At 45.2% G+C, this 15,716-nt stretch overlaps 2 protein-coding genes across 5 annotated transcripts in view; one reads left to right on the forward strand and one right to left on the reverse strand.

The window, feature by feature from the left end:
* Positions 1 to 333: 333 nt before the first annotated feature.
* MSH6 (mutS homolog 6) lies at positions 334 to 14,351 on the forward strand. Its single transcript, XM_031504224.2, has 10 exons — positions 334 to 431; positions 1,923 to 2,125; positions 4,532 to 4,704; positions 5,838 to 8,370; positions 9,662 to 9,927; positions 10,476 to 10,593; positions 12,729 to 12,818; positions 13,340 to 13,494; positions 13,657 to 13,856; positions 14,197 to 14,351. The coding sequence occupies exons 2-10, from the start codon at positions 1,966 to 1,968 to the stop codon at positions 14,276 to 14,278; spliced, it is 3,777 nt and encodes a 1,258-aa protein (XP_031360084.2). The 5' UTR covers positions 334 to 431; positions 1,923 to 1,965; the 3' UTR covers positions 14,279 to 14,351.
* The window catches only part of FBXO11 (F-box protein 11), a 69,401-nt gene continuing 68,002 nt past the window's right edge, over positions 14,318 to 15,716 (reverse strand). For all 4 annotated transcript variants that reach the window (XM_077781930.1, XM_021540180.1, XM_021540179.1 and 1 more), the window contains exon 23: positions 14,318 to 15,651. In XM_077781930.1, coding sequence (XP_077638056.1) covers positions 15,522 to 15,651 — 130 coding nt within the window. In that variant the 3' untranslated portion in view covers positions 14,318 to 15,521. The remainder of the gene's footprint in view (positions 15,652 to 15,716) is intronic.

Consider the following 15,716-nt stretch of genomic DNA (forward strand, 5'->3'; position numbering starts at 1 on the left):
GATTAGGGCAGGAAGCAGGCGAAGATCAGCCATCCCGAACGTCCTTCGCACGGAAGTTTCCAGATGTCCCGGCTCCGCAGCCCCCGGGGGCAGCGGGACTCAGGGGCCGGGCCGCCCCTCAGCGCTTCCCGCCAAACCCGGGGGCGGGGCGGGGCGGGGCGCGGCGCGCGGGTTTGGCGCGCGGGGCGGCGCGCGCTTCCCGCCGCGGCCATGTCTCGGCAGAGCACCCTGCTCCGCTTCTTCCCCAGGGCCGCCCCGCCGCCGGCAGCCGGCGGCGAGCCCCGCGGCGAGCCCCGCCGCCGCTCCTTGGGGGAGCGGAACGGGCTGCAGGCCGCCGGCAGCCCCCCGGGCGGGGCGGGCCGAGCGGCGGCGCGGCGCGGCGAGCACGGCGAGAAGGGCGCGGGGGGCGGCGCGGCCGCCAAGGCCCCCAGGTACGGCGGGGACGGGGAGCGGGGCGGGACGGAGCCGCAGCCGCCGGCGGTGCGGGCGGGACCCCGGGGTGCCCGTGTCGCGCCCCGCCGCCGCCGCAGCCCCCGGCATTCCCTGGCTGTGCTCCCGGCCGGGCCCGCGGCCGGCCCGCAGCGGCCTGTGCTCCCGGCGGGGCCGGGCGGCGGGACACTGGGACGCCCGCGGGACGGCGTTCTGCTCTTTGGAAGTGGTGTCGTACTTGTGTGTCAAATTTGCCTTCCGTGCTGTATCGATGACACAGTGGTCAGGCTGGAAGGGGCCCCAGTGGGGCATCTGGCCGAGCAGTCATCCCGGAGCACATGGCACAGCATTGTGTTCAGACGGTTCGAACATCCCCGGTGAGGGAGACTCCACCTCTCTGGCCGGGCAGTTCCAGTGCTCAGTCACACACGCAGCCAAGAAGCTCTTCCTTGTGGTCTGGTGGAACTTTGTGCTCTTTGTCTCTTGTCCTAATGCTTGGTATTACCAAGCAAAGCCTGGCTCCGTCTTCTTGGCAACCCCTCAGTTATGTATTTGTACATATTGATCAAGTCCCCTCTCATCATCTCTCCTCGGGGCTGAACAGGCCCAGCTCCCTCAGCCTTTCCTCTTAAGAGAGATGCTCCATTCCCATAATCATCTTTGTTGTCCTCTGCTGGACCTGCTCCAAGAGCTCCATGTCTCTCTTGTGCTGAAGAGACGGCAAGTGTGCCACATATCAGCAAACTGAGTGTCACTGGTTGTTGGGCCGCAGCCTGCAGGAGCATCCCCAGCCATCATCTGTGGCACTGCAGCAGTGGCTGAGGTGAAATTGCTCTCTCCTCCTTCTGTGGGAAGGAGGAGAGAGCAAATAAAAGCTGCATTAGGTGCTTTGCAGTGCAGGTAGAGTTTTTTATTTATTCATTTTTTTGTAGCCTGAGGGGTTTTTAAGTCTTACTCTTTTCTTTAGGTGCCTGGTTGAAAATTAATTTCTACAGGAAAAGGGCATGTAGTGATGGGGCAAGGGGGAATGGCTTCAAACTGAAAGAGAGTAGGTCTAATTAGATATTAAGAAGAAATTCTTCACTGTGAGGTTGGTGAGGCACTGGCACAGGGTGCCCAGAGAAGCTGTGGATGCCCCATCCCTGGAAGTGTTCAAGGCCAGGATGGATGGGGCTCTGAGCAACCTGGGATAGTGAAAGGTGTCCCTGTGTGTGGCAAGGGGTTGGGACTAGGTGATCTTTAGGGTGCCTTTGAGCCCAAACATCTGTGATAAAGCTCTGTCCCTGTGGGAATCCAGCAGAATTTGGAGGAGCAAATAAAAAAAGGCATTGGTGGTGGTATGGGAGAACTGTGTAATCCAGGTTGCACCCCCTGGGAGGCTTCTAAAGGCCATAAGAGGGCAAAATGCTCAGCAGCAGTGTGCAGTGACATTTATGAAGAGAGCTGTTCCAAGTGTTTGTGTTCCTTAAATGACACATTTGTTATCTCTGCAGTGTCTCCTGTGAGTATTCTCCTGGGGACTTGGTGTGGGCCAAGATGGAAGGTTATCCCTGGTGGCCATGTCTCATATACAACCACCCCACTGAAAGAACAATTCTCAGAGGAAAAGGAAAAGCCACTCGTGTCCACGTGCAGTTCTTTGATGACAGCCCTACAAGGGGTTGGATCAGTGTTAAATACCTGAAGCCATATAAAGGTAAGAGGCAGAAACAAAACTGTTTGAAATGTAAATATATCACTTGTTTTGGAATATAGGATATATTATTCTCCATAGAGAAAGAGCAGCAAGACCAAGAGTAGAATTGAACATGCTTTGTGCTTTGTAAGAGACAAGTTTTTGAGGGTTACAGGTACATTTGTGTTGATACAGTTCTTGAAACATAGAACACTAAGCCCTTTCGTGTATTGGATTAGAACAACTAATTAAGAAACCTTAAAGCTTGCTGAGTTTGGAGATACTTTCTTTATTTCAGTATAAAAATTATGTAAAAGATAAATCTAGTATTTCCACTTTTAGCCCTAATATCCTTAATATATTTGAGTGTAAAACGCAGTTTTTAAGCAGCTATTTAAGAACTGCAGTATTTCCACAATTAAAAGGCTGGGTCTAGGATATTGGGTTAATAAAATTAATTCTGCTGCAGAAGTGTTGCTTCTCAGCAGTGCAGCAGTTTTGTAAATAAAAGATATAACTTGAGAATTGGGTGTTGGTGAGGGCAGTGCTTGTAGTTACAGATGAGAGTTGGTGTTTGTGATAGTGAAGAAATGACATGGCTAACTAGTGCAAATCAAATGTAATGAAGAGTTAATGTTTTGCATAAGTCTCACTTTTTAAATAAACATAATCAGTTTTCCCCTTTTTTTCATAATTTTCCTGTTGCTGAAAACTAAATAATTGTCTGTAAACTGTTCTGTTCGTCAGTTACTTCATATGTAATACAGTATTTCTGATGCCCTGTAGGATTTGCTTGTGTCACTGAAAAAGACTGAATTTAAATAGTTTCTCCCTTTTAAGAGTCAGAGTTCCATCTCGTGACCACGTGGCCACGTTTTTGTCTCTGTACTTCAGCATACTGCACAGCAGCCATAGTTTCTAATTAAAATGGTAATATTATTGACATGAGTGTTATTAAAATTTATTGCAAGTAAATTGGTCCATGGTTATATGTATCTTTCCTGAAAGTATTTGAAAACAATCAAAATATTGTGAGAGCTTGTAGTTGCATGTAGAAGCAAATACAGGTAAGGGAAATTTGTTTACCAAAAGAAAATCACCAAAATGAAGCTTAAGCACAGATATACAGGTCTGTCACAGGAGAAGTGTTGAATGCAGAATGGAGTAAAAATATTTAAAATACCTGGTTTGCTTTAAATTCAAACAAAAAGCATCTTTGTATACAAAGGAAAGGTGTTAGAGTCTTTGAGTAAGAAATTTGATAGGTGTCTTGGGTTGTGTTATTTTTTGTACCTGAGTAAATGTGGACAGCACAGGGCCAGACCTGTAACAGGTGGGCATGAGGAAATGGAGGTGCATAGCAGCTGGTTAAGTGAATATGCAGGTGTTGCACCCTTGAGTGTGCAGATCAACTACATGAGAAGATTGTTCTTCTGACGTTGTTCAGTCGCATTTAATATTAATGCAAAATATTTTTAGACTGCCTCATTGCATTTGGAAAACCAAAGGGGAGATCTGGATTGTTAATGTGTTGCCTTTGTGCTGTAGAAGCAGCTACTTGTAACTCCCTGCTTTGCTACTGCAAACTCGGAGTTGATAGTGAGTAAGGATTTTGTTTGAGTTGTTTCTGGGGTGTTTGGCCTCCTCCAAGTCTGGTGCCTTTGCCTGCCACTGGTTTAGAGCTGAAGCAGTGATGGGATTCACAGGAGTGGGGAAAAGGATCTGAAATCAGTCTGTGGACTGGTTGGCTTTGGGTTTGTGTTGTGTGCAGGTGGTGGCAGGAGGGGCTGTGCAGGAGGAGGAGGGCATGGAGCAGTTATTAATAGCAGGCTTTGTTCACTGCCCTGTAGTGTCAGGCTGAGTGGCCAGTGTGATTGGCCATCAGCTAATCTGGCTAATGGGCTGGGGCTGCACTTAGAGCAGCAGTTGGAGGCCAGAAGAGCTTTGAGGTCTGTGCCATAGCTGGCTTGTGCCTAGAAAGTGGAGATAACTCTGGCTGAACTTACCTGCCATTGCTAAAACAGCCCTGTGGTCTTAGTCAGGTCTGTCTGCTGCACTGCCAGTGTTGAATTCAGTACTGACTACAGTCAGTGTGAGTCAGAGCTCAGCCTAGGAGTGCTCACGTGTGCTAATGAGCTACAGAAATAGAAGCAATTCTTCGAGTGTTCATGTAGGTAGGCATTTCATTTGTGAATGTGTATTCTTTCCCCAGGGGTAGTTCATCAGGATGAAGGAGTGATAGGTTGCTGTATTTAAGATGTGGTGGGAATGAGTGGTAGCAGCACAGAAGTTTAGTTATCTGAATATGAATGCTAGTTGTCTGAATACATTTAAAAGTGGTCTATGAACACTGGCTAAATTCTAGACTTAACAAATATTAAGTCTAGCATTTGGCATTTGTTCTTAACAAATCTGTGTTTTTTACAGGTTCATCAGACAGGGAGACAATGAAGGGAGGTATGTTTTACAGCACAAAGCCTGAAATTAAAAGAGCCATGGTACTGGCAGATGATGCCATGAAGAAAGATAAAATCAAGAGGCTTGAACTGGCAGTATGCAATGAGCCTTCAGACACAGAGGAGGAAGAGGAAGAAATAGAGGTAAAATGTTTCTTAATTGCTGTCATTTGCAGAAATATTGTTAGAACTTAGAAGCTGTAACTTGGAGCTAAGCATGGAATATCCTGCAATTCTCTGGTACAGTAATCACAGCTTATCTCCTCATATGTATCCATTTGTCTTTTTTTTTTTATTGCTTCTGTGTTGTCAGGTCATATGCTGGTCTCTCATCTTTTCTAGTTGGAAACACAAGTCTGTTTGGTGTCCTGTATGGTAAGGACTGACCTCAGAGTCTACTTAACTTCTCTGACTCTCTTCACTCATCACTTCCTGGTGACCTACTTTTTCACTCAGAAATGCTTTTTTCTCACGCATCATTTTATCTTCGCTATCTGCTATTCATAGTCCAAGTTGCCCTAAGTTTGATCTGAAGTTTTACTGTGTCTTAATGTATAAATTTATAGCCTTCATCTAAGGCATTAAACTGAATTTTTGGGGCCCACCCTCATCTTGTGGAGTAGCATTAAAATACCAGTTCTTGCACTGTTAACAGCAGTCTTGGTGGGGTAACTAAAAAGTGATGTTTTATTCTACTGTATTTGTGTTGTCTTGATTCAGCTATTATTTCAGTAGCACCATATGCCTTGGGATGGATTTCTTTGGAGAGAAATGGTATGAGTAAACTGTCAGTGGGGTGGTGTTTTCCCTTAGCTCATATACTCAGTCTCCAGTGTGACAGTGCCCTGAGGGACAGGTCCTCAATGCCACTTCAGGCATTGTGTGCAGTGGCACTTTGTACTCACTACAGTCCCTCCACTGCTGGTTTTCAATTAAAGTTTGAGGCTGAAAAGGTAAATAAAGAAGTGGCTTTTCTTTCTCCTACATATGCCATATTCTTTTTTGTGTAGTTTAAATGCTTTGTTCATCAGCATCACATAATTACAGTAATGAATGAGTCTCTAAAGAATACAAATAAGAGTAATTATTTCACTGGCCAGTAGCAGTTAGTTATCCAGAAAAAAACTGACATCTGTTAAGATGGAATTGACTGTGGCTCTGCTGTCTCTTGCTTGAAGCATCATAAGTACTGTGTTATTGCACATTTTTGCACTTCTTTATGCAGCAGTATCTTTGTAGCCAGAATTATCTACAAACAAAATAATTTATTTTTCCAGGAGATGAGTGAAAATGCATCAGGCAGTAGTGAAGACTGCAATAGTGAGGAGGACGTGAAAAGCAATAAGCGAGTAATGAGCAGGGAGAGAGCTGTAAAAACCAAGAGAAGGAGAGTGTTGGATTCTGACAGTGACCACGATGGCTCTGATGTGGAGTTCAAGCCTGATGGGAAAGAAGCAGCAAGCAGTGAGGAAGCCAGTAGTGGGGTGGATGAAAACGAGTCTTCTGACGCAGAGACAGAGGCAGAGAGCCCCATAAAAGTCCCTGCTAAACGAAAGAGAAGAGAGGTGAAAAAGCCTGCTAAAAGGAGTAGCCTGGGAAATGAATGTTCGGAAACACCCAAAAGAGCAGCAACAGTCTCTTCAGAAGCCAAATCTAAGCTGACATCGTTTGCAGCACCTGAAAGTTTTGAATCTCAAGCAAATGCTTCCAGTGGAGGCACTGGTGGCTTCTCAGTGTGGGAACACGAGAAGCTTGACTGGCTGCAAGAAGGGAAGAGGAGAGATGCGCACAGGAGGCGTCAGGGTGACCCCGATTACGACCCCTGCACTCTGTACGTGCCCGAGGATTACCTCAACAAGTGCACGCCGGGCGTGCGCAGGTGGTGGCAGCTCAAGAGCCAAAACTTTGATGCTGTGATTTGCTACAAGGTCGGAAAGTTCTATGAATTGTATCACATGGACGCAGTCACTGGCGTCAATGAGCTGGGCCTGATCTTTATGAAGGGCACCTGGGCCCACTCAGGTTTTCCAGAAACTGCGTTTGGCCGATTCTCTGACGTCCTGGTGCAGAAGGGCTACAAGGTGGCGCGCGTGGAGCAGACGGAAACGCCTGAAATGATGGAAGCACGCTGCAAGTCCAAGGGCCAGTCCACCAAGTTTGACAAGGTGGTGCGCCGGGAGATTTGCAGGATCATCACCAAGGGAACCAAGACCTACAGCGTCATGGACTGCGACCCCTCCGAGAACCACAGCAAGTTCCTGCTGTGTGTGAAGGAGAAGGAGGACTCAGCCGGGACGCGCGTCTACGGGGTCTGCTTCGTCGACACCTCCATGGGGAAGTTCCATGTTGGCCAGTTCCCAGACGACCGCCACTGCTCCAGGTTTAGGACTTTGGTAGCTCACTACACCCCTGTGCAGGTGCTGTTTGAGAAGGGCAACCTGTCTGTGGACACACAGAAGATACTGAAAGGCTCACTTGTTTCTTGCATTCAGGAAGGGCTGACCTCGGGTTCCCAGTTCTGGAATGCATCTAAAACACTAAAAGTCCTTCTCGAGGAAGGATATTTCAAGGAGAAGCAGAATTCTGAAAATGGATGTTCTCTGCCCTCTGTAATCAAATCTCTGACTTCAGAGAGTGACTCCCTGGGATTAACTCCTGGTGAAAACAGTGAATTAGCTTTGTCAGCTCTTGGGGGATGTGTCTTCTATCTCAAAAGATGTCTGATTGATCAGGAGCTGTTATCACAGGCAAACTTCGAGGAATATGTCCCTGTGGATATTGCTACTGCAAAAACCATGAGTTCAGGTAGTTTGTTTGCCAGAACTGGCCAGCGGATGGTGCTGGATGGAGTCACCCTGATGAACTTGGAAGTCCTGCAGAATGGAACCAATGGAAGCACAGAAGGTACTTTGTTGGAGAGGATTGATTCTTGCTGTACACCATTTGGGAAGCGACTCCTGAAACAGTGGCTCTGCGCTCCACTTTGTAACCCTAAATCCATCAATGATCGTTTGGATGCTGTTGAAGACCTCCTGGAAGTGCCAGATAAAATGTCTGAAGTCAGTGAGTACCTCAAGAAACTACCTGACCTTGAAAGACTGCTCAGCAAAATTCACAGCATTGGATCACCACTCAAAAGTCAGAACCATCCTGACAGCAGGGCCATCTTCTATGAAGAAATCAAATACAGCAAAAAAAAAATTGCTGACTTTCTGTCTACCCTGGAGGGATTCAAAATAATGAATGAAATTGTCGAATTCATGGAGGAGTTTGCCAGTGACTTCAAATCCAGAGTGCTGAAGCAGCTGGTCACTCGCAAAGCCCAAAATCCCGATGGCCGCTTCCCAGACTTGACTGCAGAGCTCACAAGGTGGGACACTGCCTTTGATCACAACCAGGCTCGGAAGACAGGGGTGATCACCCCCAAGCTAGGTTTTGACCCCGATTATGATGGAGCACTAGAGGATATCAGAGCTCTCGAGGAGGATCTTCGGAGGTACCTGGATAAGCAACGCAAGCTGCTCGGGTCCAAATCCGTGCAGTACTGGGGGACAGGCAAGAACAGGTACCAGATGGAAATCCCAGAAAGTGTCATATCCCGCAACCTGCCCGAGGAATACGAGCTGAGGTCCAGCAGGAAGGGCTACAAGCGCTACTGGACCAAGGAGATAGAGAAGATGCTGGCTGCGATGGTGAACGCCGAGGAGCGCCGTGACGCCGCCCTCAAGGACTGCATGAGGCGCCTCTTCTACAACTTTGCCAAGAACAGCAAGGACTGGCAGACAGCTGTGGAGTGCATTGCTGTGCTGGGTAAGAGCTCTGCCTCCTGACACACAGTAAAACTGTCCCTTGTGCTGATGAAATCTGGTCTGGGGAAGCTCAGTCCAGCTCTTGTCGTTTGAAAGCTCTTGGTTGTGGTAGCAATATGATAATCAACAGTGATTCCCTTCTTTCCTTCCTGTTGCTAAATAGCAGGACATTTGCTGGGACTTGTGATGTTTGCAAGGTATTTCTCCATTCCTGTTGTGTGGCTGTAGATGTGCAGCCAAGTGTTTCTCCCAGTTTGGTGTAGCCTGGTAGGCCTCACGGCTTCCAGAGCCTTGTGTGTGGATTGGTAGCTTCTTATTAAATGGAGGTGTAAAAATCTAACCTGCTGGTAAATTCCTTTCCATCTGAGCAAGATGCTTTCTGGCCATCCTTTAAAAATAAAAGTGCTCAGTGTCAAGCCTTGAAGAAGGCTTCCCCAGATCCTCCTTACATTTCTGGGGTAGAACAATCTCCTGTATTCCCTTCTCAGGACTGGCATACTTTTGTGGATTTTCTGCTAAGATGAGGCACTCTGGGATGTCTTTGTTCCAGGGAAAAATGAAAGCACTCTCTGAATGCCACTAGAGCAGAAAAGGGAGGGCAGGCAGGCAGGGAGTGTTGGCTGGGAATGGATTTGCTGGGAGAGCTGAGAAGCAGTCACATCAGCTACACCACAGCTCAGGGCAAGTGCTGAATTTGTTCCCAGCAGAGAGGAATTCAGTGTCCAGGCTCAGCTGTAATGTGTGTACATAAAGCCTCTAAAATCATGAATGGTCTCATTGTGTAGGTGATCAGTTTTCTGAAACTCGGGGCTCAGCTAACTGAGGGGTCTTGTGCTGCTGTTTCCTGCTGGACACACAGAGTTTTAATATTTTATACAGTTTTCCTCTGGCAACTTTGAAGCAGAATTAGGGTTCTTCACAAAGTAATTCACTGTCACAGAAGCTGATTTCCTCCTTACTTGTTCTAAATGAAAAACCAATGCAATAAAGTAGTATTTTATCATGTACTTTTGAAATTAAATTATGTGGATTTTAAAGACTTTTGAACTAAAAAAGCTATACAGGAGCATTTTTATAATGACGTGTAGAAATCTGGAAGGAATGAGGAAAGACACTGTAAATATTCCCACCTTTTACTTGTTCTGGAGCCCTTTGTGGGTATTTCTCTCATGAGGAAAATGGAGTAAAATAGAAAATTGTTTCTACAAAATTGCTGTTCAATGAGTAAATGAATTCCAGTGTATGAAGAAATTTGAAAGTGTGACTGACTGGGATTTCTCTTAATTTTCTAGATGTCTTGATGTCCCTTGCTCACTACAGTCAAGGTGGTGATGGACCTCTGTGCCGACCTGAAATCCTGCTGCCTAGGGATAATGCTCGTCCCTTCCTGGAACTTAGAAATTCCCGCCATCCATGCATCACAAAAACTTTCTTTGGGGATGATTTTATTCCCAATGATATCGTGATAGGCATCAAGGATGAAGGCAGCAGCAGTGAGGGCTCCTGTGTGCTGGTAACTGGCCCAAACATGGGTGGCAAATCTACTCTCATGAGACAGGTGATTGTCATGTGTCCTAGGGTACCTCTGGGGTTTGGGTAAGGGAATTACAGGGCCTGGCTGTCATGGGTGTCACAGGAGGTCCCAGAAGTGGCCTTCATGGTGTGCAGCAATTGCACAGGCTGGTAGAAAGTGCTCACATTCAGAGATTTTCTGCTTTAGGGAGGGATAAGTTTTATTTGTTCTAGGAGAGCTGGTTGGGAAGAAGTGATAGAGTATCATTTCTCTTTTTCAAGGGACTTACCCAGGACTTGACATCAGTTAGCAAAAGATGCTGCTGCAGGTTGAACAAGATGAAACTAGATATCAGCAGGGAGGTTGCTTTATAAACACTGCTTGCTGTGATAATTTGTGTTTTGAAGGCTTTCAGAGTAGTTCAGTCCTGCCAGAGATGCTACTGCTGCAGCCTGGAGCTATTAAAGCAGCAGGAAGCTTTATGTACTCCAGTCCCTGTTTTAGGGGAAACACAGCTTCGTGCCCTCGCTGTGTGTGTGGAACTGAAGCTGCAAGCACCGGTGCCAATGTGAATGTCCCTGTTTGCTGTGCAGGCTGGTCTCCTGGTGGTCATGGCCCAGCTGGGCTGCTACGTGCCCGCGGAAGCCTGCAGGCTCACACCCATCGACCGCGTGTTCACGCGGCTCGGCGCCTCCGACAGGATCATGGCTGGTGAGTGCCTGACACAGCTGCACACCAACTTCCTGCTCTTGCTTCGAGTGGCAAGTTAGGCAGGGGACAGTATTTTTCAAGGAGAGCTGGACACTCTTTTGTTGTTCAGAGTGGAGACAGGATTTTACTTAGGCTTTATTTTTTTCATGTGTGCGTCCGTTTGATTTTTGACAGACGCACGGGATCAACTTCCTTATGAATTTTAATATGAAAAGCCTAACTCCCAGCTGGATGTAAGTCTGAGGAACATCTTTTTTTAGAATTGATTATATTCTGCTCTGATACCTTTTTGTAAGTGTTCTGAAATAGGACAGTGATGTTGGGGCAGCTGTTGTACAGGAGTTGTTTTTGTACCTTCTTGTAAGGTCTATAGTAGTCCCTTGTTTCAATCAGAATGCCTTATGTTTGAAATCTGATTTCTTCTGATGAGCAAGAGAGGCAAACGTCCTTCTTGAAAGTAGTAGTTGACAGTTCTTAGGAGTATTTAGTTCCTTTAATGGAGAAGGAGACAAGTGGAGGATGACAAGTGGAATGGTAAAATCTGCCAGAGGAGATGGGCAACGTGCCACTGGGCTAGAAAAATAAAATGATGGTTGGGGTAAGAGTAGTATCACTGCTCATTAAGGAGAGCACAGGTTTTCTGTGATCTCTCTGCTGAAAAATATGGGTCAGTGAATATGAAAGGAGTTAAGCCCACTGAACTTACTGCACAGAAAGAATTTGGAAATTAATCATTACAAGTTCTTAATTAAAGAAAATATTTACACTTCTCCAAATCAAGGCTTTTATTTGCTGCTAGAGAATGTTATTAAGGCTTTCTTAGGCCAGCTCATCTCCATTTGGTTTACTTTCAATACAGGAAGAAATCAAAAGTGTGGAAGAATACTTAAATGCTTATGGTAGAGATGAGATGGGCCCTTCCTTCGTGTGTGATGGTCTAGCAAAATGTAACATTTTCAATCTTTTTTTAAATTAACTGAGGAGTGTACTTCTGATTTGGCATTTCAAATTGTGAGGAGGGTGAACACTGCAAAGGAGCTTTGAAATCTGTTCCTGATGCATTTGTTTGCACAGTGTAGATAGGAAAGCACAGGAGAAGTTGTTCCACAGCAGTCACTTTGTAATGGATGTCAGCAGGACTTTTATGAAGCTAATATTTTCAGTAATAAAATTTTAGGGCTTTATTTTCTGAATAAATGGTTATTCTTAAATATTGTTAAAAACCTTAAATCTTGGTAATTTCTTTAAATAAATGCAGAAAATCAGGATTGGTGGATGCTGCATAATAATTCATGTTAAAAAACTTACGTTAGAGCAAAGCATTGCTCATGCAGCATGTGTACAGGAAATAAATGCTTGCCTTTAATGGAATAAATTGCATTAATTGCTGCTACTTGTGATTATTTGTAATGATCTCCACAAAGAACAAGTAAATCCCAACTTTTTAAAAGTGTGGGTTTATCATGTGGAAGGGTGTGAATAATTGTGTACTTCTGCTCACCATCTGCTATAACAAATTTCAGATGTAAATTTCAGGCCTTGTGTTATCTGGGTTGCTGAAACTCCGATGAGATCCTTGAGCCTTAGCAGCAGAATATTGCTTTTGTCATACTTCATTTGAGGAGAGACTGTACAAATAAAGCCTTTATTATCCAAATAGTTCCCTCCTGACATCACAACCAAACCATTAATTCCAGTCTCTCAGTCTTTGATTTTTTGCCTGTTTTTTTTTTACTAGAAAGCTACACACACCTTCGGCCTGTCCTGTGCATTCAGAGCAAGAAATGGACAAAAATTCTCCCCACTGTAGCCTTTGTGCCCCTCTTTTTGTCCAGCTGCTACTTTTAACTGGTGCTGTTAAAAGTAATCAGGTGTGTTCCCTGAAAACTTAATTAATTGTGCTTGTGCCTATACCCGTACTCTACAGGAACCAAAACTTGTTTTTTCTTGTGAATGGGAACCTGCTGTTTTCACACTGAAAAAAAAAAGGTCATGTTTTTGTTTATCTTCAGTTTGCTATTGAGTTTCACTTTAGCTTAACCAAGATTCTAGTGCAGATTAAATGAGGTTTTAGTTGTGGTTCTCAAATCTGTGACTTCTTCATGGCTTTTTTTTTCTTTTCATTTCCTTTAAAGGTGAAAGTACCTTCTTTGTTGAATTGAGTGAGACTTCCAGCATTCTGCAGCATGCAACAGAGCATTCCCTTGTTCTCATGGATGAACTGGGTAATTGGATTATTTTGTAATAGATGGAAGCTAAATCTTGCTGCAAGAAAGAAATACTGGCTGCAAGGTTTTTGGGCTGTCTGAATGGCAGCCAAGTACACAGAGCCAGTTTCATCCTAATGATGCTGGTGTTTAAGTGGTGTCTCAGCCTCTCCAACATGAACACATCCTGGGTGCCCTGGGAACTCATCACCACCTCCCACTCCCAGTCATTGGTACTCTATTTCCAGCTGTGGTTTCCTGCTTTTGCTTTGCATAATTATTTGCAGCAAACCTCCGGAGAGCAGAAGCATCTTTTTTTCTGCAGTGCAGAAGAGGGTGATTGTTATGGGGCTGACAGCCAGGTCACCTTCCCCTGGTGCTGGTGGCTCTCACCCCTCACTGCTGTTTGTTTGTCTTGCACACACAGGGAGGGGAACAAACACACTACACATGCGTTGCTGCATTTGTCTGCAGGGTGTCTGTGTCCCCAGCAGCAGGTGAACTATGGACTGACTTTACTGTGTCCCTTGTGTCCCCAGGCAGAGGCACGGCCACGTTTGACGGCACAGCCATAGCGAGCGCCGTGGTGCAGGAGCTGGCCGAGAGGATCCAGTGCCGGACGCTGTTCTCCACTCACTACCACTCCCTGGTGGAGGACTATTCCCACAGTGGGGCCGTGCGCCTGGGCCACATGGTACGTGTGTGAGGATGGGCTTTTCCCTGCTGCGGTTTCTCCTGCTTTTCTGTGCTCTTCTGCCCTGAGAAACGGCTGTTTTGGGAACAGGACATGATGTCCCTCCCATGCGTTTCTTAGGCTGCAGGTCAATATTGTGAATTCTAACTATGCTCTTCCCAGGCATGTATGGTTGAAAATGAGAGTGAGGATCCAAGCCAGGAAACAATTACGTTCCTGTACAAGTTCATTGAAGGAGCCTGCCCAAAGAGCTATGGCTTCAATGCGGCAAGACTTGCAGATATTCCAGAGGAAGTCATTCAGAAGGGGCACAGAAAAGCCAAAGAGTTTGAAAAAACAACCATCTCACTGAGAATATTTAGGTAAGGCTCTGGGTTTCTGCATCTAAGTTGCAAATGGCTTATAGCAGCCCATCTTAATATTTGGGCAGTGGTTTTTGCTCATTTACAGCATGAGGGGCAGTTACAACTACTTCTGTGAACCTTCTGGGAGGGAGTACTATGGGAGGGCAGAGATATAAGCAGTATTTTAAGCCTTGGGTCACTGTGCCAGTCTGAATTTGCACACAGAGGTGTTGGGGATTGCCACTGGCAGCCTTCACACCAGGCCCAGCATCCGTGTCTCCTAAAGCCTTTGCAGAAATGGCAATCTTAAGCTCTGCCCCTCAGTGTCCCTGTCAGTAAAGGTGGTTATTTCCCTCAGGTACCTGTGCCAGGTGGTGGATGGAACAACATGTGATGCAAATGCAGTTCGGAAACTCATGGCGATGATTGACCGGCTTTAGAACTCGCACGGTTTCTCAAGAAGGTGGGAGCAGACAACATTATGATCTAATAAACTTTATTTTTTAAAAATGACCATTTTTCCATTGTCTTTCCTAGGAAATTAAACCCTTTAATTCATACCTACCCTCTACATAATGGTTATTGAGTACTCCACAATATATTAAGTCTAGATGTTATGGTACATGCATACACTTTCAGGCTGTTGATTACCCACTGTCACCAATACACATAAATGGAAAAAAGCTATGAAACTGTATAGGGCTGTATATATACTTGTCTCAGCTTCATTAGAGCAGGAAATTGCTGTGATTTCCAGCAGGTTATGTAAGTAATGTCCAGACTGTTCAAAAAAAACTATGAACAGAGTAAAATACAAGACTGTTTTGAGGAGACTTTCTACTGTGTACTTTAAAACATAGTAAAATTTCTTTCACAAAACTTAGTTACATGGGTACTTTGTTTTATAGTGCATTATAGTCTAGGAAGTCTCATTAAAACACTCGCTTTTCTTTCTTTTGTTAGGGTGGTTTGAGTACAGACTATTGCTGGGGGAGGGGAGGAGATTATTCTAACTTCAGAGAACACCAGAAAAATTGCTGGATATAATTTAAGATTAGTGTTTTCTCTTTCATAGAAAGAACGTACATACTGGGACATGAGTACAGTTACAGCAAGTCTAGGTGTGCTAACAAAACAGGACACATTCAAGTACAATAAGATTTTTTGCTTGAAATTAGAAACAAACTACATGAGATTAAAGCATCAAAATCATATTTCTCAATCTGAATAAATGTTAAAAAATCAAAAGAAATGCAGAAGTGCTAGCTCACATTTTTACCATGTTACAAAAGCGATTGGTACCCATGTCCATAAAGGCAGCAACAAAGAATGCTGCTTGTCTACAGAATAGTACTACTGCAAATTGGACTGCGTTTCAATGCTACTTGTAAAAACACCAGCTCTCAGAAGTTGGTATCTGTACAAAATTGCAGCTTATTTTTCTTCACTTCTGTCCCTTCAAAGTCTTTTGTTTACACAGTAATGCTAAAACGCCCAGTTCTGTTATCCTGAGTCAACATATTGCCACTTTCTTTTTTGGTAGGTTGAGCTCCATAGTGTCAACACCTCACACATCCGCTTTAATACAGTCTCTTCCTGCAGAAATGGGCAAGTGTAACTTCCTCCAAAAAAAAAGTTTTAATAGTTATGACATTAGAATGGCAGGACTTTCTGAAAAGGAATTCAGTTGTGCTGCAATGTATTAGATTCTATAGGTGGAGCAGAGTCATACAGTGTATCTGTATCGTGTGTAGGCTCTCCGGCAAGTGTACAGGGATTGGACAGTGTTCCAGCACCACAGTCACAGAAAAACCTACAACACAGAGAGACAGCTTAGTGGCCATGCCCTCCTGCTCTGGGAGCAGCCCCATGCCCTCT

Source organism: Lonchura striata, chromosome 3, assembly GCF_046129695.1.
Source record: "Lonchura striata isolate bLonStr1 chromosome 3, bLonStr1.mat, whole genome shotgun sequence".
Lineage (NCBI taxonomy): Eukaryota > Metazoa > Chordata > Aves > Passeriformes > Estrildidae > Lonchura > Lonchura striata.

Excerpts from the sequence above, each read along its gene's own strand:
- MSH6 (XM_031504224.2), top strand. The coding sequence starts at position 1,966 with ATGGAAGGTTATCCCTGGTGGCCATGTCTCATATACAACCACCCCACT. Across the intron at positions 4,705-5,837 it reads AGGAAGAGGAAGAAATAGAG|GAGATGAGTGAAAATGCATC; the intron begins GTAAAATGTTTC and ends TTATTTTTCCAG. Across the intron at positions 9,928-10,475 it reads AATCTACTCTCATGAGACAG|GCTGGTCTCCTGGTGGTCAT; the intron begins GTGATTGTCATG and ends TTTGCTGTGCAG.